The 23944-nt window shown below is 37.6% G+C and overlaps 1 protein-coding gene across 1 annotated transcript in view; it reads left to right on the forward strand.

Annotated features, from left to right (window-relative positions):
- Positions 1-2607: 2607 nt before the first annotated feature.
- Positions 2608-23944, forward strand: part of CEP112 (centrosomal protein 112) — a gene marked incomplete at its 5' end in the record, with an annotated part of 392261 nt that continues 370924 nt past the window's right edge. Inside the window, 3 exons of the mRNA XM_080924200.1 lie at positions 2608-2713; positions 5925-6115; positions 9529-9701. Of these exons, the coding sequence (XP_080780326.1) occupies positions 2608-2713; positions 5925-6115; positions 9529-9701 (470 nt within the window). The remainder of the gene's footprint in view (positions 2714-5924; positions 6116-9528; positions 9702-23944) is intronic.

The following is a 23944-nucleotide window of genomic DNA, read 5'->3' on the forward strand; positions in this document are numbered from 1 at the left end:
AACAAGACAGCTTTTAAGGCAGAATAGACTTTCCCCAGTCTATATGTGACAAATTGGTTTTTATGTATTATGTAAATATAGCCTTAGTATGGTTGTTCGCATTTTAAATAGACATAGATTATGAATTTATTTTTTCTCTTTTTTCAGTTTTATGGAGAGAACTGATGTGCACATATGTGCACACACGCACACTCAGATACTTAGATGTACCACACACACACACACTTAATATTTTTTGAGGTTTTGTAAATTGAATTTAGGCTTCAGATATGCTAGACAAGCACTACATTCCAAGCTTGCCTTGAGACCACACAGTAACCCAGGCAGACATTGAGTATTCTGAGTAATGGCATTACACAGTTGTGTGACAGGTAAGGGCTGGATGTGTGTGTGTGTGTGTGTGTGTGTGTGTGTGTGTGTGTCTAAGTATCTGAGTGTGCATGTGTACGGAGGCCATTTTTCATCCTCTTTTTACCTTATTTTTTGAGACAGAGACTTTCATTGAACTTGGTGCTCATCTATTGGGTAGACTGGGTGGCCTGTGAGTTCCAGGATCCTACCTGTCTCTGCCTCCATTGCAGGAGGACTACAGGCACATGCGACTATGCCTGGATATTTTATGTGAGTGATCCAAATTCAGGTACCCATGCATACATAATAAGCCCTTTAGTAACTGAGCCATCTCACCATCTTCTGGACATATTTTAACATGTTTTGTTTCTGCTGTTGTCAGTTTTACCTTAATTATATATTTACTATATACAAAGAATATTTTTAGAAGTTTAAGGGGAATTAAAGAATTTTAAGATTTAGGTATATACTGTTCAGTGAGTTCTTACAGTACAGATTTCTTAGTCTCTTCTGCAATTCATGTACAGAACAGTTAGTTTAACACTGCTAGTGGATTTTTTTCCAGCTACTCATTTCTCTCTATTCAGACTATTCTTCACTAATGACCTCTATGAACCATCGACTCTTCTCGCTGCTGAAGTTCTTTTCCTTTTCTAGGACCTCATAGCAATGGATTTAGCACATAACTGTTTCCTTCCCTGGAGTTTATTTATGTTACTTTGTGCATCAATATTCATTCTTGGTTGCCATGTTAGTATCCATGATTACACTACAATTTGTGGGCTATTTCCATGGTTGATTTTCCTAAAAGTTACTCTAAGCACCACATCTGCACTTTTTGTGCGACTATAGATTTTGCATTTCATTTGCGATTTCTTTGGTTATATGGTAAGTGCAGGACTAGCTTTGAAAGACCCTGGCAAATTATTTCCAGATGTCTCTGTCATTTCCCACTCTGGCCAGCAATACACAAGAGTTCTGAGTTCTCCATCCTCTCCAGCACTTTGCATTGCTTACCTGAATTTTCCTGTCTTCTCGTGGTGCTGGGGTATTGCAGAATGGTTTTGGTTGACCATATTTCTATGTGCATAATGGTCATTATTTGTATTTCTCTGGTAAAGGACCGATGCTGTAAAATATAATGTGAACTGACACATTGAAGTTGGACATGCTTGGAGGGTTCAGTACTATACAGACTGCAGTGACCGCAGGGTAGTTGGTATAACCATTACTTTAGATTTATTTATTTTCACCCTCTTTACTCTCTTTTAGAATGTACAACTGATTGTTGTCAGAGGGATGAACCTTGTCAGTATTTTTATTGGATGTTCTTATTCTTATGGCTAAATGACAAGAGTTATTCATATTTTTTATTAATACTATTTATTTTCTGTGTGGGTTTTGAACCCAGTATCTCACAGCACACAGCACTGAACTATCACAGCCCTACATACTTCACCACACATGCACTATTGACTGAAGGTGTTTGTGAATTCAGGACTTGCAAACATTTCCATCAGTCTCTAGTTCATTTTCTCAGAATCTTAATAGAGTCTTCACAGATCAAAGCCTGCAGGACTTTTTTTTTTTTTTTTTTTTTTTTTTTTTGGTGTATGTATGTAGTGTGTGGTGTGTGTGGCATGAGTGGTGTGTGTAATGTGTGTGGTATAAAATCCAATATTGTGTTACAGTTTTTTATTTTGTGAATAATTCTATTTTTGCCTTAATAAAGTCATGGGGATCTTTTTCTTTATTTTCAGTTTTTACAGTTTATACTTAGGTACAGTATTGATTTGGAGTTAGTTTACATATATAGTATAGCAATATTGTTATAAAAATTGTCATTTTTTCTTTGATAATGCCATTGTTGAAATCAGAGTTCCATGTTTGTATTGCTTCATTTTGTGCTCTCTGTTCTGTGTTGCTGGTCTGTTTGGTCTCTAGGCAGTACCAGAATGTCTTGACTATTAGAGCACATCTTAAAATTAGGTGACATGAGCTCTCCAACTTTTTGCCTCTTCAAAATTGTTGCTGCTATGCTGGTTCCATTCCATTTCCATTCATTTAAGAATCAGCATGTCTGTCTTTACAACAAATGTGCCTGAGTTTTGTTTGGAATTCACTGAGTATAGCAGTCAATTTAAGGAATACTGGTATTTAACTGACAAGTTTTCTTTAATGTATTTTAATCATAGCTTCATGGCTTTCCACATATAGATACTAATGCTTAATTTTAACTCTTTCACAGGTAGGGTTATGGAAACGAGAAGTGAAGAAGAAAAATGGGAGAAGCTAGATGCAGAATTTGATCACTTCGTGGTAGATATGAAGCCCTTTGTTCTAAAATTACCCCACAGGTCAGGTAAGATTGTTTTGTTTAAAATTTGTTTGAAACTAGAATCTTACTTGTTTTTGAGCTGTTCTTGCTATGTAGCCTTGGCTGGACTGGTGTTTACTATTTAGCCCAGGATATCCTCCAACATATGGCAATCTAGCTGCCTCAACTGTCTTAACACTTGGAGTATAGGCATGTGCCAGCATATCTAGCTAAAATTAGATTTTTAAAATTAAAAATAATATTATTTAATCAGACCTGTTTCAGTAGCTATTAATTATTTTATCTTTTCTATGACAAAATACCTGTCACGTAATACTTAAGAACTTCTGGTCACAGTCTGAGGATAGGGCTCGTCAGGGTAGGAGGGCATAGTCGCAGGGGCTAGCTGGTCACACTGACTCTATAGTCAGGCAGAAGAGTGGTGGCCACTCTTTCAGCTTGCCTTTCCTTTTCATCCTGTCCGGGTCCCCAGCCCTTGGAGTAGTGCTACCCACTCATAGCATGGGTCTTCCTCAGTTATAGCTTTCTGGAAACACCTTCATCAATTCACCCACGAATGTGTTTCCATGGTGATTTTCAGTATCTTCAATTGAGATTAGCTGTTATACAAGTGAGCTGTCAAAATGGAAGTAAAGTTAAAATTTCCTTCAAAAAAAGTCCTTTAATTCTAGTGTTTACCACCAATGTAGGATTGTTTACTTTGAGCTGTTCCAGTATAAAAAACCTTGAGTGCCAGTGTCCTCTAAGCATTGGCTTTACGCTGCTGTGTTGGCACGTCATGTGTCCTGAGGTAAAGCACAGGATTGAAAAGTTAGGGACTTCTGCTTCTTCACTTCCTCCTCTTCCTCCTTTGGAAATGATGTTCATTTCATGAAGCCACTGTTGACCTCTGACTGATTAACTGATATGATCAACTATGAATGCCTTTTGTTGTGGTCCTGCTTCTCATTTCTGTCCTATTATCCCTGTTTTTGGTCTGAGAATCTTTGTTTCACAATACTGATTCACAGATATTTAAGGCATCAAAGGGCAGTTTCATAGAATTTAGAGGTTTAAGGTGATCTCTAAGCTGTGGGGGTCATATTGACTGTGAGGGAAATTCAGGTTTAGTATGTGTTGAGTAGGGAGTGTGGAGTGGGGACAAGAAGCTATGTCTTTTTTCTTCCAAGCTCTCATTCCCATGAGATATCTGAGTGGACTTATATCCAAAGTGGGGTACTAACCTATCATAGATGTATCGCAGTGTGATGTAGAAATGATGCAGTCTGCTTAGTCACTGTCCTTGAGCCTGCAGCCTTCCCTGGCCTTTGCTTGAACTACCGTCTGCTTCTCTTCCTACCTTGTTGATCCTTAGTCTTTCCTTTCTTCTGTAGCTCTTCCCATCTCATGGCTTTAAGTTCCTTCCACATGGGCTGAGCAAGGTGACTTCAGATAGCATATAACAATACATCTATGTTACATCCTCTTCTGAGCGTCACTGCCTTTAAAAATTACCAACACCTTAGTTGCACAAAATAATGGGTCTCATGATGACATTTTCATACCTGTTGTGAACATTATATCTACTTTGCTCATGTTCTTTCCCCTTATCATCCTCTCTTGCCTTCCCTCCCTATTTCTGCTTTTCCTTTTCCCTTCTCAGTTTTATGTCCTCTTCTATTTAAGTCTAGATTTTGTGTATGAGATAAAGTACGTGAAATTTGTCTTTCTGAATCTGGTTTGTTTTGCTTAAAATCTGTAGTTCGTTTTTGTTTTTCTATAGATGTCATGATTTTGTTTTTATATATGAATAAAATCATACTATATATACATAACATTTTTAATTTATTTTTCTACTGGTAGATACCTACTTGATTTCATAACTTTATAATTACTACATCTTACATTTTTTTTTGGTCTTGGATCTTTCAATTAAGAAATTTTATATTAGAATTTTCCATTGTAAATGTATCTCAAATCAAACCATTCTCATATTTTGTCTTCTTTTAAAAATAGAAATTTGTTCTAGTTTATCTCGTCTTACAGCTAAATCTGACAGTGGGCTTGTCTACCATTTTAAATAGAGAATCAAGCTCTCCATTAATCAAGTTTTACCATAGTGTGTACATTGAATATAATGAAGATGTCAGTTTGGTATAAGAGAAGAAGAAAACACATATTTTCAACTATTTGCCCAAGCTTATTAGTTTTGCATCTGCATTTTCTTTTTGTATAAAGTACACTGGATATTGATAAGGTTTTATTGGTAGTCATATGCTTTTTAAAGGAAAAATACGTACTTACAAAAACAAACCTACCTTTCATACCTGTGGTGAGATTACAAAGTGGTAAATCCAACCTTAGTGTTTTTTTTTTTTTTGACAAAACTATAAATAAACATGATTTTTACAAACAAAAAGATTAGTGATTTGTATAATATATATAATCCACAAATTGAGTTAGACTGACAAAGTATCAGAGTAGTTTTCGTGAGAGTTAATACACTCAATGGGTCATTATATGTGGATGGAACTGCTACATTTTTAGGTAGATTTTTTTGAAAAGGATAATTATTTCATAAACTTACACATAAATAGTACTCAATTACTTTAGAGATAGTAAAAGAAAACCTTAAATCAGCCACAAATCCCTTGAAATTATTGGCTTTAATAGATAAAATGTTTGGATTTAATTTTGGAGATCATATGTACTACTTGGTAGTCAGAGGTTGTGCATTCTTTTTCTATGATTGTGTAATTAGGAGCTAGGAATGGCTTTTTCAGTATGTCAAAAGTAATTTATTGATACAAAATTACAAGAAAATTTACCTAAAAGCATGTTTGATGGTATTTAGAGATTTTTAGTAACTTTCAAAGATAGATTACAGGAGTCTAATTTTTATAATATGTATTCACATTTGTGTTGCCCAACTGCAATTGACTAATAAAGTTAAACTCTACATTGGCAGTATACATTCTGTTTTCCAGCCCACACCCATTTGTTGTTGTAAAGTTTTATTGAAATGTAGCCATTTGCATGTATATGGTTTATTAATGCTTTCTTGGTAAGATGGGTAAAGTAAGCTAAGCCAGAAATTACATGGCCTAGAAAGATTGAAGCACTTATAGTTGGGCCCTTTACTGAATAAAGCTGACTGGTCCCTGCTATAGATTACAGTAGCTGCTTATATATGCCTTTATAATGTAATGTATTGTTATTGAAACATTAGGTTTCACATAGTTCTATGTACTTACAGAACGGCAGAGGTGTGCACTTTGGATCAGAAAGCTATGTGAGCCCTCAGGAACAGGTGCAGGACTCATGGGTAGGAAGAATCGAAACCTGTATGCAAAGCTCTTACTGCATATGCTTAGGCGAGGAATACTTGAAGGCCCTTTTACACACCGCCCTGAGCCAGGAACGCTGAAAACATTACCATCATATATGGTAGGTACCATTGACCACAACAGTTTTCATTTCTTTAAAAGTGAGTGTGATTTATCGTCCCTTTGGGAATGGAAGTAATATTGAGTATAATACATAAGTTAAGACTTTTCTTGTCATTTATTTTTCCCATTTTCACTAGAAACATCCCTCTGTTATATTCACTTATATTTCATTATATAAAAACAAAATTAAAGCTGACCTTAATTACTTACTAATTTTAAAATTTGACTCTTAATTTTGTAAGTACATCAGTAAATTCTAGCTTAATAATTTTTAACATATTATTTAATATATTATCAGTTTAATAACTTTTTGTTGAAACAGTAAGTTAGAATTTAAAAGTGGTTTTCTGTTGTTGCTTTAATTATTATCTTCTTTGTTACAAGGCACTTATTTTATAACTGGTTGATCTGCCTAACTGTAGTTGAATATATATATATATATATATATATATATATATATCACACATATAAATATATACACACACACATACATATACAGAGTTCATATATATTTATATATATGTATGTGAACTTCAAAATTATTATATGGAATTTTCTACATTTTAGCAATTTACTAAAGAAAGTCTAGTAACATGGCATGCTGCTCACCAGAAGATAATTCCTTTTGTTGGTGGCAGAATGCATAACCTTTTAATGCTGTTATCTATTGTAAAAGGAGTAACGTACATTTTGCTTATGCCAAGATCATCAGTAGTGAGGGAAATAGTTGACTATGTATTTGATTAGACGTTAGAATCAATACATCAGTCTTTCCATTATTTGTGAAGCTTTTGCCACCTCCATGAGGTCCCCAAAACAGCAGATATAATGCAATTGTTTGTACTGTACTAACATTTCAGACAGCTACTACATGGCTCTGGGTAGGTATTGCCTTAGTCAGGGTTTCTAAGGGTTTCTCGTGCTGTGATAAAACATGACTATTTAATGTGTGGAGGAAGGGTTATTTGGCTTACTTTTGACATCACAGTCTATCATTGAGTAAGATCAGGGCAGGAACCTGGAGGTAGAGGAAATGGAGGGTTACTGCTTACTAGCTTGCTCCTCATGGCTTGTTCAGTCTGCTTTATTTTTATTTTTATTTTTATTTAATTTTTTATTTTATCTTTTTTTTTTTTACATTCCAGATTCCTCAGTCCACCCATGTCCCCATGCCCCCACTTCTCACTTCACCAGATCTCCCCACTCCCTGAGGCCTCCAGTCTCTTGAGGGTTAAGTGCATCTTCTCTGACTGAATTCATTCCTGGCAGCCCTCTGCTGTATGTGTGTTGGGGGCCTCCTATCAGCTGGTATATGCTGCCTGGTTGATGATCCAGTGTCTGGGAGATTTCAGGGATCCAGGTTAACTGAAATTGCTGGTCCTCCTACAAGGTTGCCCTCCTCCTCAGCTTCTTCCAGCTTTTTCCTAATTCAACCACAGCAGTCAGCAGCTTCTGTCCATTGGTTGGGTATAAATTCTGAATTTGACTCTTTCAGCTGCTTGTTGGGTCTTTCGGAGGGCAGTCATTTAGGTCCCTTTTTGTGAGAGCACCATAGCTTCAGTAACGGTGTTGGGCCTTGGAGCCTCCCCCTGAGCTGGATTCCACTTTGGGCCTGTCGATGGCTCCTTTCCTCAGGCTCTTCTCTATTTTTGTCCCTGCAGTTCTTTCAGACAGGAACAATTATGAGTCAGAGTTTTGACTGTGGGATGGCAACCCATCCCTCACTTGATGCCCTGCCTTTTATTATTATTTTTTATTTTATGCATGAGTATACTGTAGCTATCTTCAGACACACACACATTACGGATGGTCGTGAGCCACCATGTGGTTGCTGAGAATTGAACTCAGGTCCTCTGGAAGAGCAGCCGGTGGTCTTAACTGCTGAGCCATTTCTCCAGCCCTCAGTCTGCTTTCTTACAGTACCCAGGACCATAGAGTTGGTATTGCCTACAGTGGGCTGCTACCTTCCACATCAGTCACCCATCAAGAAAGAGCCCTTCAGGCTTGCCTATGGGCCAGTCTCAAACTGAGTTCTCTCTTCCCAACTAACTAACTTGTATCAACTCAGCATAGAATTAGCCAGCACAATAGTGTATTTTCTCAAATAGATCTTGGAGATAGTGGAACAGAGTTTATGAGAGTTTATTACAACTTATACTAGGACTCAATTTATAACTTATTTGTGGAATATCCCATTTACTGTATCAGATTGTGGTTTATTGTATTTAACTCAAACAATGGAAAGAGAAGCAGTGTGTAAACCAAACCAAACCAAACCAAACCAAACCAAACCAAACCAAACCAAACCAAACCAAACCAAACCAAACCAAACCAAACCAAACCAAACCAAACCAACCAACCAAACAACAACCCCCGCAAACCCCATATCTCACTAAAGAAGAAATCATCCTCCATTCTATTTACAATAGGGAGGTCATGTGTCACTATTTTCTGAAGAGTGGCCCCTTGACGATTTCTGTAGAGTTAGTTGTTACTCAATAGAGTTTTCTTCAGGAGCATATTATGCAGCCTGGCTCCTTCAAACTAACAGGCAATGTCATCTCAGTATCTAAAATTATATCACATGTCAAGATATGAATCTGTTCTGTCGTATTTTTCCATTCACCATCAGTTTCATAGAGTTGTAGGGAAGGACTTTATTTTACAGATGATAAGAAGAAGGCCTGGAGCTTTGTCTTGGCCCCCCAGGCAGTGAGCGGTGTGGTTGGAACCAAAGCCCTTGCTTCTGATTTTGTAGTTCCCACCTCACTGAGGGAGTATTAATTTTAGTTTTAATTTCTGGCATGTCTTAATTGTGGCCACTTTAAATACTGATTTTGTGTATTATATATATATATATATATATATATGTATGTATGTTCACATGTGCAGATTAATTGATTGTTACAGGAACAAAAAGAGTGGTTCTCAACCTGTTGGTCATGGCCCATTTGGTAAACCTGTTTCCCAAAATATTTACATTATTATTCATAACAGTAGAAAAGTAAATTACAGTTAATGAAATGGCAACAAAATAATTTCATGGTTGTGGGTCAGCATGACATAGGGAACTGTATTGGGGGGGGGTCACAGCATTAGGAACCACTGCTATAAATCTAATAACTCTTCCTTAAAGAAATAATTATTCCCAGATTTACCTGCTGGGTAATTTTTCTGTTCATTAGGTTTCTTTTATAGTAGAACACAACTGAAATATAAATACATTAGCCATCTTATTTTAATATTTCATAATTTATTATGTATTGAATGATAGACTTTATAAATTTGCCTATCATTGAATTTAATCGATTATTTGAAGAGCTTTTGCCAAGCTTAAAAATTGATGAAATTTTAAGTGTTTTCTTTATAGTACATTTTGTAAGAATAATTTCTCTGATATTTAAAAACCAGTCCATCTATTTTGATGAACCAAATCTGGCACAATCAAAAGATTCAAGCCCAGAGAAGTTGCCTGATTGGGTAGTGGGTGAGCTGGAGACAGGTGAGCAGAGATTAAGCGACTCATGGCAGTTTTCTTCTGGAGAGGATAACACGCTGGTGCTGTCGGCAAGTGATGCCCAGAGGTATGCCCAAACATCATGTTTTAAAAATGTACTCTTCTTCTGCAACTGGCTCATATATTGATGCTTTTCTTTTCTTTTTAATAATAAGGATTTGATTTACTTTACATTTTTACTAATGTTGAGTAGATATTAGGCAAAAATAACAGGCTTTAAAAGTTACTACATAGTTAAGATTATGTTACATTTTAAGCCATTTAATAATTTATTATCCCTTCTCTCTCTCTCTCTCTCTCTCTCTCTCTCTCTCTCTCTCTCTCTCTGTGTGTGTGTGTGTGTGTGTGTGTGTGTTTTGTTGTTTGGAAAATGTGGTCAAGAATCCTAAGTGACACAACTGTCTTAGTTAAGGTTTTGCTGCTGTGAACAGACATTATGACCAGGACAACATTTAGTTGGGGCTGGCTTACAGGTTCAGAGATTCAGTCCATTATCATCAAGGTGGGAACATTGCAGCATCCAGGCAGGCATGGTGCAGGAGGAGCTGAGAGTTCTATGTCTTCATCTGAAGACAAACAGAAGATTGGCTCCCATGTGGTTAGGAGGAGGGCCTCAAACCCTACCCCCACATTGACACACTTCCTTCAGCAAGACCACACCTCCTAATAATGCCCCTCCCTGGGCCAAGTATATCCTATCCACTACAACAAGTACATCTTTTCTTTAGGACAGCATTATCGACAAACTGTAACATTCCACACACATTCATGTTGCATCTTCTGAGAAACACCTCTTTCCACACACCCTTGAGTGGTGCTCACTGTTTTCATGTATTAAGAATATAAATGTGACCCAATCATCTGTCTTTTCAGTAGAGTATTAAGCTTATGTAGGCTTTTTTTATACAAATAATAAAATAAAAATGGACCAAAGGTTGTTATTATTGCAGTGTAATTTTGGCCTTTAAGAGGGAGAGATTTAAATTTTGGTTTTTATTAAATTTTGATTTTTTTCCTGTTGACATTGGAGTTCTTGAATGTTAGAAATATTGGGCAGTATCAGTTGACCTCCACACTTTATACTTCACTTATGGCCATTCTCTTGGTAATCTTAATTTTATAAATTTGATTCTGTTAACAAAGCAGACTTTCTTGTGCACTATACTTTCTTTGTTCTACTTCTTATTACATGTGGAAATGTTATTTGTAATTGGGAGAGCATCCACTGTAGATGTTGTCTGGTTGTGTGTCTTTCAGATTTGAGATATTATAAAGGGGAAGAAGAATTGAACGCAAAGAATCCTTGAAATCATTTTATTAGACAAAGGAAACAAATGATAATGGAGAAGCAATGGAGGAAGAGTATTCTTCAAGTCTTTTTTAGTCTGTCAAAATTAGCATTAGAGTTTTGTTCCTCCTAAAAATTTAAAACCGGGTAATCTTTTTGTAAGCTAGCTATAAATACATCATAGATAAATAGTTATGATTGGTTACACTGGTACTGTAGTGTGCTCTTACTGAGTTCTACATTTTTGTATGTATCAGTGAGTGAACCTTTTTCTTTAAATGTACTTTAAAATAAAGTGTTTTCTGTTTTCATATTGTATCTGAAGTGCAGAGAAGAATAATATACAGAGGGATCAAACATTCAGGAAGGGAAGGGTTCTTACGTGTTTGCAGAAGTGCCGGGTTTGGCAGCAATGCCACTTCCCTGTGGCCTGAAGAAGTCCTATGGCTGTGACTGAGTTGTTTCAGATGTACTGGAGGGAGAAGTGCACACGTAGTTCTGTTGTGCTAGCCATGTACCACGTGTGCAAATGCTTGTGAAGATGGATCTGTGCATAAAAGAAGGATTCAGAATAGGAAAGAATTAACAGGAGTCTAAGTGAATAGACATTTTCCTTTTTTGGACTACAAGATAAATTTTGAGAAAAATATCGTGAAAATATTTTAAAAAGATTTATTTTTTATGTGTGTGTGTGTGTGTGTGTGTGTGTTTGTTTGTTTGTTGAATGTATGAGGGCTGAGGGTGATGGATTCCCTGAGCAGTAGTTACAGTTAGTTGTGAGCTTCCCAGCTTGGGTGTTGGGATCCAAAGTAGGGTCCTCGGAAAGAGCAGCATGAACTCTAAACTGCTGAACTCTCTTGCCAGCCCAGTGCCAATGATACCTCTGTATCAGCCCATCACTTGTCTGCAAAATGAAAACATAACTAAATCTACACATTCAGAATAATCTGTCCTTTGGTCCACTGTATTGGCTACCTTTTTCACTTCTGGGTCAACATATTTGATAAAAGCTATTTAAGGAGGGAGAGACTTGTTCTAATTCAGTGTGAGGGGATGGAGTTTGTCATTTCAGGGCAGTCATGTTAGCAGGAACATGAGGTGTCTGGTCACATCACATGTACAGTCAGTTTTCTACTTTTCTTTCTTGTTACTCAGCTCAGCAGTCCCTACACACTGTGAGACCTAGCACTGAAGGAGCCAGAGAGGACGTGCCAAAAGGCCAGCGTCATGATGCTGATGGTCACTTAGGGTCATAAAGCACTTATCATAAAAGACTTGATTTATTTTAACATTTACATTTATTTCAGCTTTAATCCACATAAATGTAACTTAACAGATATTTGTCATTTTATGTGCATGGAGACATTTAAAAACTAAAACTAATATTTATTTTGGCTAAAGTTACAAAGATTGGTTTGAAGGCTGACTCTGTGCTTCAGCTCACCGTGGGGCTGAGGAGCCCACGAGGCCCTGCTTTCACGTTCACTCCTCCAAGGCCACTCCTTTCTTCTGAGTGGTCATACTGTGCTAACGAAGAAGTTGGTATCTGTTAATGTTGACCTACTACATCTAATAACTTCTGTAAGAAATTGTTTTAAAAAGCTTAAGAGGCTTATAATATTTGACACATGTATGTTTTTATAGTGAATAATTTATTGTTACTTAGAACTGAAGTTTAATGCTGCCTCATAAATTTTACAGCCATTTCAACTTGTCCTTTGAAAAACCTCTTTAATCTTAAAAGATTTTCCCCCTTAGTGTTTCTTTTTTGATCACTTTATAAAACCCTGCTTTACTTAGACCTTTTTGTATGTGAAGCATTTCTAATGGCATTTTAGATTATGCTGTTTGTGCCCTAGCCTTTTTATATTATTAAAGATGCAGAGTCCTTTTGAAGCCTTTTTGTTAGGATCCCTATTCAGGAGAGATGACACCTTCCTTTACCTTTATTCTTTTGTAAGCTTGTAGCAGCCTCGCTCCACACTCACTGGTAGGATTACGAGGCCACATTCTAGCTCTTATTATCATGCTTCCTTTTTGTCCCCCCAAAATGCAGCATGCCTTAGTATATTTAGCATTTTACACCAAATAGTAACAGTCACTCCTCAGGTTCTCCTTTGCTTGCTTTTTTTCTTTATATTTCTTGGTTTACATTCACACCATTACCCATGTTTTCTTTTAAAACCCACTGATGTAAATGGTACTATTATCAAAATTCTGCTATTACATTTTTGTGTTTAGTATCTGGCTTTTTTCTTGACATAGATATATTGTAGCTATATTTGACGTTAGCTGGTTATGACTATGTTTCTAAGGCACTCAGACATCAAGGTCAGATGATGGGTTGTCTTTAAGGTAGCCATCAGAACTTGGTTCCTGATATTCTTTGTATAAGTTTTTCTTTATACACATGGGCAGGACCTGTGACTTGTTTCTAACCAATAGAATGTGGCAGTGGTGATATCATTCCTGTGATTGCCTTGTATGTGTCTGCATGGTCTTACTGCCTTAGTCTTTGTTGGCTTTGAAGAAGTAGGTTTCATGATTCATGTAGCCACAGTGAACTGAATGCTAAGGACCATGGGAACAAGGAAATGGATCTTTCTGTAGTTGAGTTTCCAATTGAAAACATAGCTCTCAGAAAATCATGGTTGAAGGCTTATGAGGTCACAAGCAGAGGACCTATCTAGCTGTTCCTAGACTTCCAAAGAAGTTTGAGAAAATATGTACATAGAATTAAAAATTCCTCAGTTATTGATAGTGTTGTGTAACCATACATGATGGATGCAGACTTTATCTTAGTGTAGAAAGCTGTGAATACTTGTGGAAACCTCAGTGTAAAGTATGCAGAATGAAAAGCCAAGGTTTCTTTCATGTTTTTTTCTTTCCCAATTTCCTCATGAGAGGTAATCCAGAGACAATTTAGCACATGCTATTCTTTAATGGATACCTCATGTCTGCGCCTATGGGAGTAAGAAGTTACGAAGTGTTAGAGCTGCTCTGTAACTTTCTCTTTTTCTTAGATCTCAAAACCACTGATGCATAGTTTTTAAAAAGTTTATTGCATTCCATTCTTTCTTATTATAAAGAATGCGTTGGTTCACACCTTAATGCCTAGCTTATTGTATACTTGGGTTAAACTATATCTGGGATTTGGTTTAATCAAATATAATAAGATGATGTGGAGGCAGCTACCCTTTAAGAAGAGCTTGTCATTGAGATTCTAAGAGGAAGTACCATGTTCTTCAGGGCTGTGTAGAGAGGCCCAGGTTTTGCTCAGGAGGCAGAGAGAGTAAAGGGGAACAAACACATAGGTATGAATTAAAATACAGGTGTTAGGATAGTGGTTGGGGTTTAAAATATGATTTCCATGAAATATTATGGAGTTAAACAACGTTGGCTGTTATTTTGGCCCAGATATTAACAATATCAGTTCATCAGTTATAGTATCAAGAATAGATGTACACACTTTTGTGTGTTTTAGACTGTAATGGAGTCCTAGAAGATGAATTGCTCTAGTGGTGGGATAATCCATTGATTTCATATCTTGTAGGATGGTTTAAAATTTTATTTATGGCCTATCTTGGGAAGATATTTAAGATATATAAAGTTCTAAAAAGTGCATAGAGGGATAGAATCCTTGCATATAGAAGTGTTTTAAAGAAATTGTGTGTGTATGTGTAAAATTACTGGATGTCACTTTTAGTGAGCAGGACATGGCTGGAGTATAGAGATAAAGCATTTTTGTATACATGTCACATACATACATATGGTCAAATTGCCTTCCACAATACTAACTTTTAAAGATGTTTGGGCATACAACATTCTAATACTGGTGCTGAAATTAATACATTTTACCAGATAACAAACTTGTCTGTAGATGTCACAAACCTGTATGTAGATCTAAACATAAGAATGAAAATTTCCTGATGAGCAAGCATTCCACAAATTGTGAATTCCACTTGTTTTCTAGTTTGTTAAAGCAGGAAAACCAAGTGAGGCAATTTGTGCCATTTTTGGAGTGCCCAATTTATTTTAGGTACTATTCTGAACATGCTTTCTAACTATCGGCTTGTTTCTCTCTGTAAGTCTAGGAGGTTGATAGCATTGCTCCTCTCTATCTGTGGATGTAGTAGCCTTGGGACCTCTCAGGGCTTTCCCAGCAGAGCGTCTAGTATTAGAATGGGTTGTGTTTCTAAGATACTCTTATCTATTAGTAGCTTAGGCAGAAAACAGAAATTTTATTTTTTAAAAAAATTAGTATTCATGTAATATTATGTGTATGGGTGTTTTGCTTGCTTGTGTATCTTCTGTGCCATGTGCAAGCATTACCTTTAGAGGCCAGAAGAGGTCCTTAGTGAGGTCCCCAGGGACTATAGTTATATGTGATTAAGAGCTGCCATGTAAGTTCTGTGAATTTAACCTGTGTCCTTTGGAAGAGCAACCTGTGCTCTTAACTGCTGAGTCATATCTCTAGCCTTTTTGTCTGCGTTTTACTCTGGACCATCCAGAAATCTGGACAAATTCCTTGGCCTTTTGTTGTTTCCAGGTTTGCCTTGGTTGAAATCCTACTTGTGATAACTTGGTAGCCATCTGTCCTCAGGCGTGTTACTTAATTTCTCTAAACCCAAGTGTTATCTGTTGTAAGATGAGGTTGCATGGAACTCAATGTCAGGACAAAGTGAAACAGTACATGTGGAGCCTTCAGCACAGGACTTACTGAGTATAACATGTGGCTACTCCATTGGTGGCATGGTGGTTGCTGTTGTCACAGTTCATTCAAGGACTCACTTGTCATATTTAACTGTCCTGGAGGAGTCTCATATCTACTAGTCACGGACTGTTTTCAGCTTCTAGAAGTCTGCTTGTATTCTCCAAAAATGTAAATTAATGCTCAGGTAGAAAGGTTCTTTTGCACACTATCAAAAGGTTGTTGTTGAGGTTCTCATTCTTGTTTGTTTTTGAGATAGAAGCTCATGTGCCAAGGTCTGACCTTGAACTTGCCAAGCAGCTAAGAATGAGCTTGAGCTTCTGATCTTCTTGCTCCCGCCTCCTGGAGTTTCAGGTGTGTGCTTACGGACTTAGGCAGTCCTGGAGATCAAGCCCATGGCCTCCTGCAGACTAGATAAGTACCCCAGCAACTGTTCTGCATCCCTAGCCCTCCTACCTGGGGAATTTAAGAGATGATTTATAGGCATGTTTATTCAAGGGAATCTGTCCTGCTGTCTAGGGTACAGGGAACAGTGTCGTGCACTGTGCTGTACATACATTCGCTGATGTGTAGGTGACATGGAGGTGATACTTCAGGGCATTTCTGTATTTTCTCACATTCTGTCTCAAAGACATAATATAAAGTTAACAGGTTGCATTCTTATAATTCTATGAAAGAGATTTTGAAGCTCTAAAAATGGTATTATTATTTCTGTAAATTTCAGTGAAATATGATGCTATCTGATAGTCTCCAAGGCCCACTTGGAATATGGGAAAGAACAAGATGGAAAAGAATACCTATTTAATGCTACTTGTTTTTTATTGGAGAGTTTAATTGAAAGTTGGGTGTTACCATTGCTGTCTCTCTCTTCTCCCCCTCTGTGTGTGTGTGTGTACACATGTTTATGTGGTATGTTCATGTATATGTTTGTTCATATGGAGGCCAGAGGTGGATGCTGCATCTTACTCAACCCCTTTCTACTTAAGTTTTTGAGACAATTTCTCACTAAACTAGGGTCTCTCGTTGAGCGTGGAACTCACTGCTTTGCTAGGCTGACTAGCATATAAGATCCTGAGATCTGTCTGCTTATGCTTCAAAACACTGGGGTTTCAGTGCTGCCTCTCAAGTTTTTAATGTGTTGGTAAGGATGGATCAAACTCAAACCATCATATTTGTACAGCATGAAATTTACCAACTAAACTATCCCCTTATCCTTACTATTTCTGGCTTTTTAGAATAAAACACTTAGACCTGTATGAAGGTAAATCACTCAATAAAATATTACTACTTTAAAGTTTTTCAATTAAAACCTGGAGCAAAAAGAGTTAGAGGGTACACTGGACATTTTATGTGATAAAGTCATCTGAAAGAAGAGCATCTCAATTGAGAAAATGCCTGTATAGTAGGGCATTTTCTTAATTAGTGATTGATGGGGGAGGTTTATGTGGGTGGTGTCTTTCTGGGCTGGTGGTCTTGGGTTCTATAAGAAAGCAGTCTGAGCAATCAAGCATGAGGAGCAAGACAGTAAGCAGCACCCCTCCATGGCTTCTGTATCAGCTCCTGCCTCCAGGCTCATGCTCTGCTTCAGTTCCTGTCATGACTGCCTCTGATGATGAACAGTGATTTGAAAGTGTGAGCTGAGTAGATTCTCTACACGTTTCTTTGGTTGTGGTGTTTTGTTTAATCACAACAGTTGTAACCTAAAACAGAGATTGAAGGGATTAAAGTTAAAATAAATCCTGGCCTCTGAATACTGCCTCATAGTGGAGGAAGCTCATCACTTCTGCTTTTTGTAGATGAGTTCAGTTAATTGGTAGGAAATGTATTTCTTCAGATTTCTTTATGTATCATTTTATAAGAAGTCTAGATTATTTAAAAATTCTATGTTTGTTGAAACATGATATACATACATTTCAACATATCAAATTTAGGCTAATTTTATATCAATTGGAACTTATCTTTTAGCTTTTCCTGGGTTAGCTAAATAATATATCTATATATTCATGCTTATAAGAAAGAACTTGGAGAATAATTACCCTGCTTTAAATGATTACAAGGGACTATAGTTTTTGCGTGTTTGCTTTCATGAGGGTTTTCCACGGCCTATTTGATGGTAGCTTTTAGTTTGGAATGAGGAATATAGTCATAGTCTGTCTTTATGGAAAATGTGCTTTGCTTTACAATGATCCTCTTCATATGTGGTTTTCAGGAATGTATTGTGGTAGAAAGCTGATATTCTCTGTGCCCTTTAAAAAGGTCTCCCAGTGTAGCTAGAATTTCCTATGCACATGCAGCTTCTTAGCACTGCCAGCAGAGGGTGGTGGAGTACAGGGAAAACCTGCTCTGTGGACTGATCTATTTGAGCATTTTTGTTTGGTTTTGTTTTGTTTATTTCAAGATTATTAATTTGATTTTTTTAGACTGTGTTACTCAAAATAGCAGTGGAACGTTTTGCTTTGTCAGACTCAATTCTCTGTGCAGATGACACACTATAAACACCTTGTTGCCTGACTTGGGAGTAGGGACTTGGCAGGGAGCTAGTCAGTACCTTTCTTCTGAGAGGCTGACTGTTGCACACATGTGACTAGGATTCACATAGTGGAGGCTCATAACTATTATTAATAAAGAGATATTCATTTAAGAGTGCCCTCAGTGTTTGGGCAAAGATGCACTTGATTGTAGCTGTGGCCAAGAGATATTTTGTTTTGGTAACAGTGGTAACATTCTGTAGCTGTGTTTCCAATGCAGTGTGTGTTTCTCACTATGACGGTTACATGCTTGAAATGAGGCTGAGCAACTGAACTTTGCATTCTGTGCTTGAATTTGGCCAAAAGGCTGAGAACTATTAAATTATTCATTCTAGTAGATTTAAATGTGACTAGCGATCATGGTGATGGGCACTGCAGTTTTAGACCTGGGTCTTTTGCTGAGCCATTGCAGAATCTGACCTGTCTGTAGAACTGTTGCCATGTTCTTTGTCCAGGTGGAAAGTGTGGTGGCCTAGAAATAGTTGTAGGATTGGGTTCTGTGATAAGAGCTGGCCAGGTGAGGGCAGACCTTCGTCTGCTCCTGTGCTGTTCTTGGACATCCCCTTTGTTGATGACCACCCAAGAGCAGTGCCAGTCTCTGCCTTCCAAGAACCTGTTCCTAACAAAAAAGACAGCTTTATTAATTTATTTGGGCAAAACAACTAGTATTGAATATATCTGAATACTTTGATATCTGACTATACCTTTGATGGCATCTTATTTAGCTCTTGCCTTAAGTGTGTTATGACAACAAGTAGTGAAATCTGTCCCTTAATCATAAAATTACTTCTCATTGTTCTCACTATGACTGAGTTCAATGTCATTCTTACTATTTACCAGGGCAGCCAAGTGGCAGCAGCTGAGATGGAACAACTTTAAAGTGGTGCTCAGGCAATACTTTCCCTGACTAAGTTGGATTTTGTCATATTATTCTTTTTCCTTTTTTTTAATGGGCAAAACTTTATAACATCGTTTTTTTTGTTCCTTATAAACAAGCTTTTTTTCATTAAGAGATTGGTTATTTTGATTTTTTTCTATAACATTGGAAAAAGCAACTATACTTACACATGTATTATGAACTTTAATTTTAAGGCAACTGGAAATTATAAGCCAGAGATATAATAAAATGTGCTAATTTAAAGGTGTGTCAAATATACTCTGTATTTTAAGCTCTTTTAACATAGGGAACAGGAAATATATTTATGGAGACAAGTCATGTTCTCACTTTGCTAAGTTTTTTTTACAGTTTTATATTTGTAAATACTTGAGTTTTAGTTATTTTTATCCTTAATTTTTCTCCTTTATCTCCTCCCCCTTTTGATGAAATAAATGTATTTTACCAATAGGCTCCTCTTTTCTTGATGTGTTTTTTTTTTTTTTTTCTCACTGTTATGGTTTGTATATACTTGACCCAGGGAATGGCACTATTAGTAGGTATGGCCTTGTTGAAATAGGTGTGTCACTGTAGACCAGGGCTTTAAGACCCTCATCCTAACTGCTTGGAAGCCAGTATTCTTGTAGCATCTTTCAGATGAAGATGTAGAACTCTCAGCTCAGCCTGTACCATGCGTGCCTGGATGCTGCCATGCTCCTGCCTTGTTGATGATAGACTGAACCTCTAAATCTGTAAGCCAGCCCCAGTTAAATGTCCTCTTAAGAGTTGCCTTGGTCATGGTATCTGTTCACAGCAGTAAAGCCCTAACTAAGACAGAAATTGGTACCAGGACTGGGGTATTGATGTGATAGACTTGACCATGCTTTTGTTTGGAAAAATGTGGATTTTGGGACTTTGGCTTTGGAAAACAATGGATTCCTTTAAGTGGAGCTTAATGGTCCATCCTAGAAAAAATATGGGAGACATTGTTACTGAGAGTAATTTGAACTCTGCATACTGGACCAAGAGGTTTCAGTGGAGAAGTTGAGTATGTGGCATAGAGAGTGTTTTTGTGGTATTTTGGTAAAGAATGTGGCTGGCTTTTGCCCTTGTCTTCCTGAGGCTAACTAAATTGAAAAGATTTAGATTAATTGCTTTGAAAAAGAAAGTCTCAAGACAGCCTGGCATAAATTCTGTTGTGTGGTTATTACAGTTCACTCTTATGAAGAGTGTTTTAATGAAAAGGAGCAAACTGAGAAAGGAAAAATATAAAATATATGGTTCAAGTATAAAGGGGCACCAGGAAGTAAAATGGAGCTGAATCCTATGTTCTATGAGATAATAGATTAAGGAAGTGGGACTTTGGGGCAAGATACCACCCAGCTAAGTTTAGGTTCAGGCAAGATGTTACATACCATTGATACTAGGAGACAAAGCCAAGCAGATCATTGAGTTCAAAGTCAGCCTGAGACAGAACAAGTTCTGGTTGAAAAAAAGGTTAAATCCAGGTATGGTGGTGCACACCTTTAATTCCCAGACAGGCATGAGGATCTCTGAGTTCAAGGTCAATCTACAGAGCAAGTTCCAGGACAACCCAGCTTATGTGATAAGGGAGTTGGAAAACAGAAAGCTGGTAATAGGATAAGGGAAACCATATTTTAGCCCCAGCAAGCAGCGCAGAACTCAGCAACTTTGGCCATGTGGCTCTGGCTTTAGAGTCCAGAATAGACTACTGGGACAGTTGATGCTGGTTAACTGGAGCTAAGAAATTAGTGGTGATTAAGAAGAGACCAGAATGGCTGAGGTGAATTCTGGGAAGTGTTTTCTGAAAGCATAAAGAAACTATATTCCAGAGATAGCCAAGATTGTATCTCATGGTGCAGCTGGACATGGTAATGTGTCAGACTCACCCAAGTGGAATAGGTTTTGAAGGTATGAAGGGGTCATGGAGACCAGCTGAGACATGTGAAAGGCCAGGGGAGGCCATTGGTAAAAGTGCAGCCTCAGTTGCAGTTGATGGCTCAGGACTGAAGGGGTCATGCAAAGGATTTGAGGCTTGGTGCTATGAAGGGAGTGTATGAGAGGCTATTAGTAAAGCCTAGTTGCAGTGGAAGACACCAGAGTATTAGAGATGTCAGTACCATGGGATGATTACCAAGAAAAGCAGCAACAGTGGAGTAGATCAACCTGAGCTTAGTGTGCTACAGAGGGCAGAGCTGGAGAAGTGAAGTAAGCCCTTTGGAGAAGCCCAGAAGATCACATGTGGATCCCAGACACTGGAACAAGAAGCTGTGAAGCTGAAGTTGACTTGGAGACCCAAAGATGTCAAAGATGCCAGAGCTGTGGGATACCTGAAGAGAAAATCTGTTAACAGGGAGAGGAGCCAGCCCAGGACAAAGAAGTTTGTTGTAGTCAATAAAAATAAAAAAGGAGTTGGAGATTTAAAGACCAGTTTGACATCAGACACGGAGACACAGAGTTTGGAGTTTGCCCAGATGGTTTACTGTCTTGCTTTGGGGATTACAGTTAAGTGATTGGATGAATCTCAGAAGAGACTTTGAATTTTGAATTTTTAACATTGTTAAGACTGCTGTAGAATTTGGGGACTTTGAAAGTTGGACTAAATGTACTTCTTTATTAAGCTATGGCTAGATATGGCTTCCATAGATTCAAGTGTTTGAACAAGTCTATAGGTGCTAGGGAGTGGAATGTGATGGTTTGTATATGCTTGGTCGAGGGAGTAGCACTAATTAGGAGATGTGGCCTTGTTGGAGTAGTTGTCTCACTGTGGATGTGGGTTTTAAGATCCTCATCCTAGCTGCTTGAAAGCAAGTTTTCTCCTAGCAGCCTTCAAATGAAGATGTAGATTTCTCATCTCATCCTGCACCATGCCTGCCTGGATAGACACTACAATGCTCCTACTATGGAGACAATGGACAGAACTCTTGAACTTGTAAGCCAGCCCCAATTAAATGTTCTTTTAATAGTTGCTTTGGTTATGGTGTCTGTTTACTGTTTACAGCAGTACAACCCTAACCAAGACAGCCACTGAGTTTAATCCTGGTTGCTTGCAGGCTGTGAGTGGGCTATCACCCACTGGAATACCTGTAGCTTTCTAATTACTATAAGGACACTGACACGCCTTTCTCAGGATCTATCACAGGTCATAGTCCTTCAGTGAGGACTGAAGCATCTTACTTTTTAACTGTAGCTTTTCTTTTTTATTTCTTTGTTGTTTTCTTGGGAAATTAAAAATAAACTTGTTATGGCCATTGGTGGCTACTTTTTATAAAAATGTTATTTGATGCTTTGCTGATATTAAAAATTGTTGCTGTTTATTTTATAGTATTTTTTATTTTGCAGCATATTCAAGGAAAAACTATTCTGCAGATGGCGTATGATAATATTAAACTGCTACTCAGATGAATGAAATGGCATGCATGTAAAGTCAGGACTCATAGCTCTGTGATCACTTGTAATTAATTCAGCTACTCTATGGCCAACTGCTGTGCCACACACAGAAGCCATGGTGTGCAAACCATGTGCCCTGTAAGTGTGGAGAGGAAGGACAGATCCAACACTGCTCTGCTCTAGCCCAGTGACAGCGTGTACTGACTCTTTAGCCCTCCTGGTGCTCTTCCTAGCTGCTGCTGCTTCTGTCTTCCTGAGAGGGAGGAAGCACCAGCCTGTGTCTATGCTAATCTTGCCTTGCTTCTTTTAAACCCCCTCTTCCTCTCCAACCTCCTCCTCTTTTTCAGTTCTTCTCATACACTGTATATTGAGATTTGTTTCTTCCTATTTTCAGATTAATCATTTTAGTTGTGGTTAATTCTTTGTCTTGTGGTAGCCTTTTAAATCCAAAGTATACATATACAGCAGGGCACACGGAATATAATGCACATGCAGCAGGATCACACATTACAAAGCCTGATAGAGTTAGAGTGAGAACTCTTCTACAATTGCATCACAGACCAAGACAGACAACACAGCCAGTTCTCCTGACCAGCCCCTCTGCTGCTTGAAGTCATGTTACTAGTTTCCCCCAAAGGAACGTGCTACTGGCATTATTTTACCAGAGACTAGTCTGAAGCTTTTTTGTTTTCTTGTGTATTTGTTTGTTTGTTTTGTTTTTTAAGACAGGGTTTCTCTGTGTAGCTTTGGCTCTCCTGGGACACTCTCTGTAGCCTACACTGGCCTGGAACTCACAGAGATCTGTCTGCTTCTGCCTCCTGAGTGCTGGGATTAAAGGTGTGTGCCACTTCCACCCAGCATCTAAAATTAAAACAAAACTCATATAGTATGTTCATTTCAGTTTCTAGCTCCCTTTGCTCTGGGTTGTTGTACTTAGAAATAGATTTTTTAGTTACTATGTGAATACATCACTATTTATATTTATTCTTTGTTGTTAAACTTTTGGATCATTCCTAGTTTTTATTTCCTATAGATAATACTGTTGAGAACACTCCTTTATAGTCCTGGCAGCATCTGTATGTCCATATGCTTTGTGTTGTGTGTTGACCTAGAAGTGAATTACAGCAGATATTGCCAAAGAACTTCCTAAGGTGTCATAATAATTTACAGTTCCACTAGCAGGATTTGAAACATTCTGTGGTTTCCATCCTTGCTCATACTTAGTTTGTTAGTTTTTATTTTAAAGTTACTAGTTTTGGAGTTGTGGATGTATAGTTTTAGTTAACATTGTCCTTCATCCTTAAAGATTTTGAACATTTTTTTATTCATGTTTACCATTTGAATTTCCTCTTTTTGTGAAATTCTTGCTCCAGGTTTTACTGTTTTCTATACATAAAAATTGTTTTTTCTACTCTGTTTGTCTTTATAAATTCAGAGTATGAAGTTTTTGTTGAATATAATAATTAGAAACACCAGGGACTGGGAGATGACTCCATGG

This window comes from Micromys minutus (assembly GCF_963924665.1).
Source record: "Micromys minutus genome assembly, chromosome: 10".
Classification (NCBI taxonomy): Eukaryota; Metazoa; Chordata; class Mammalia; order Rodentia; family Muridae; genus Micromys; species Micromys minutus.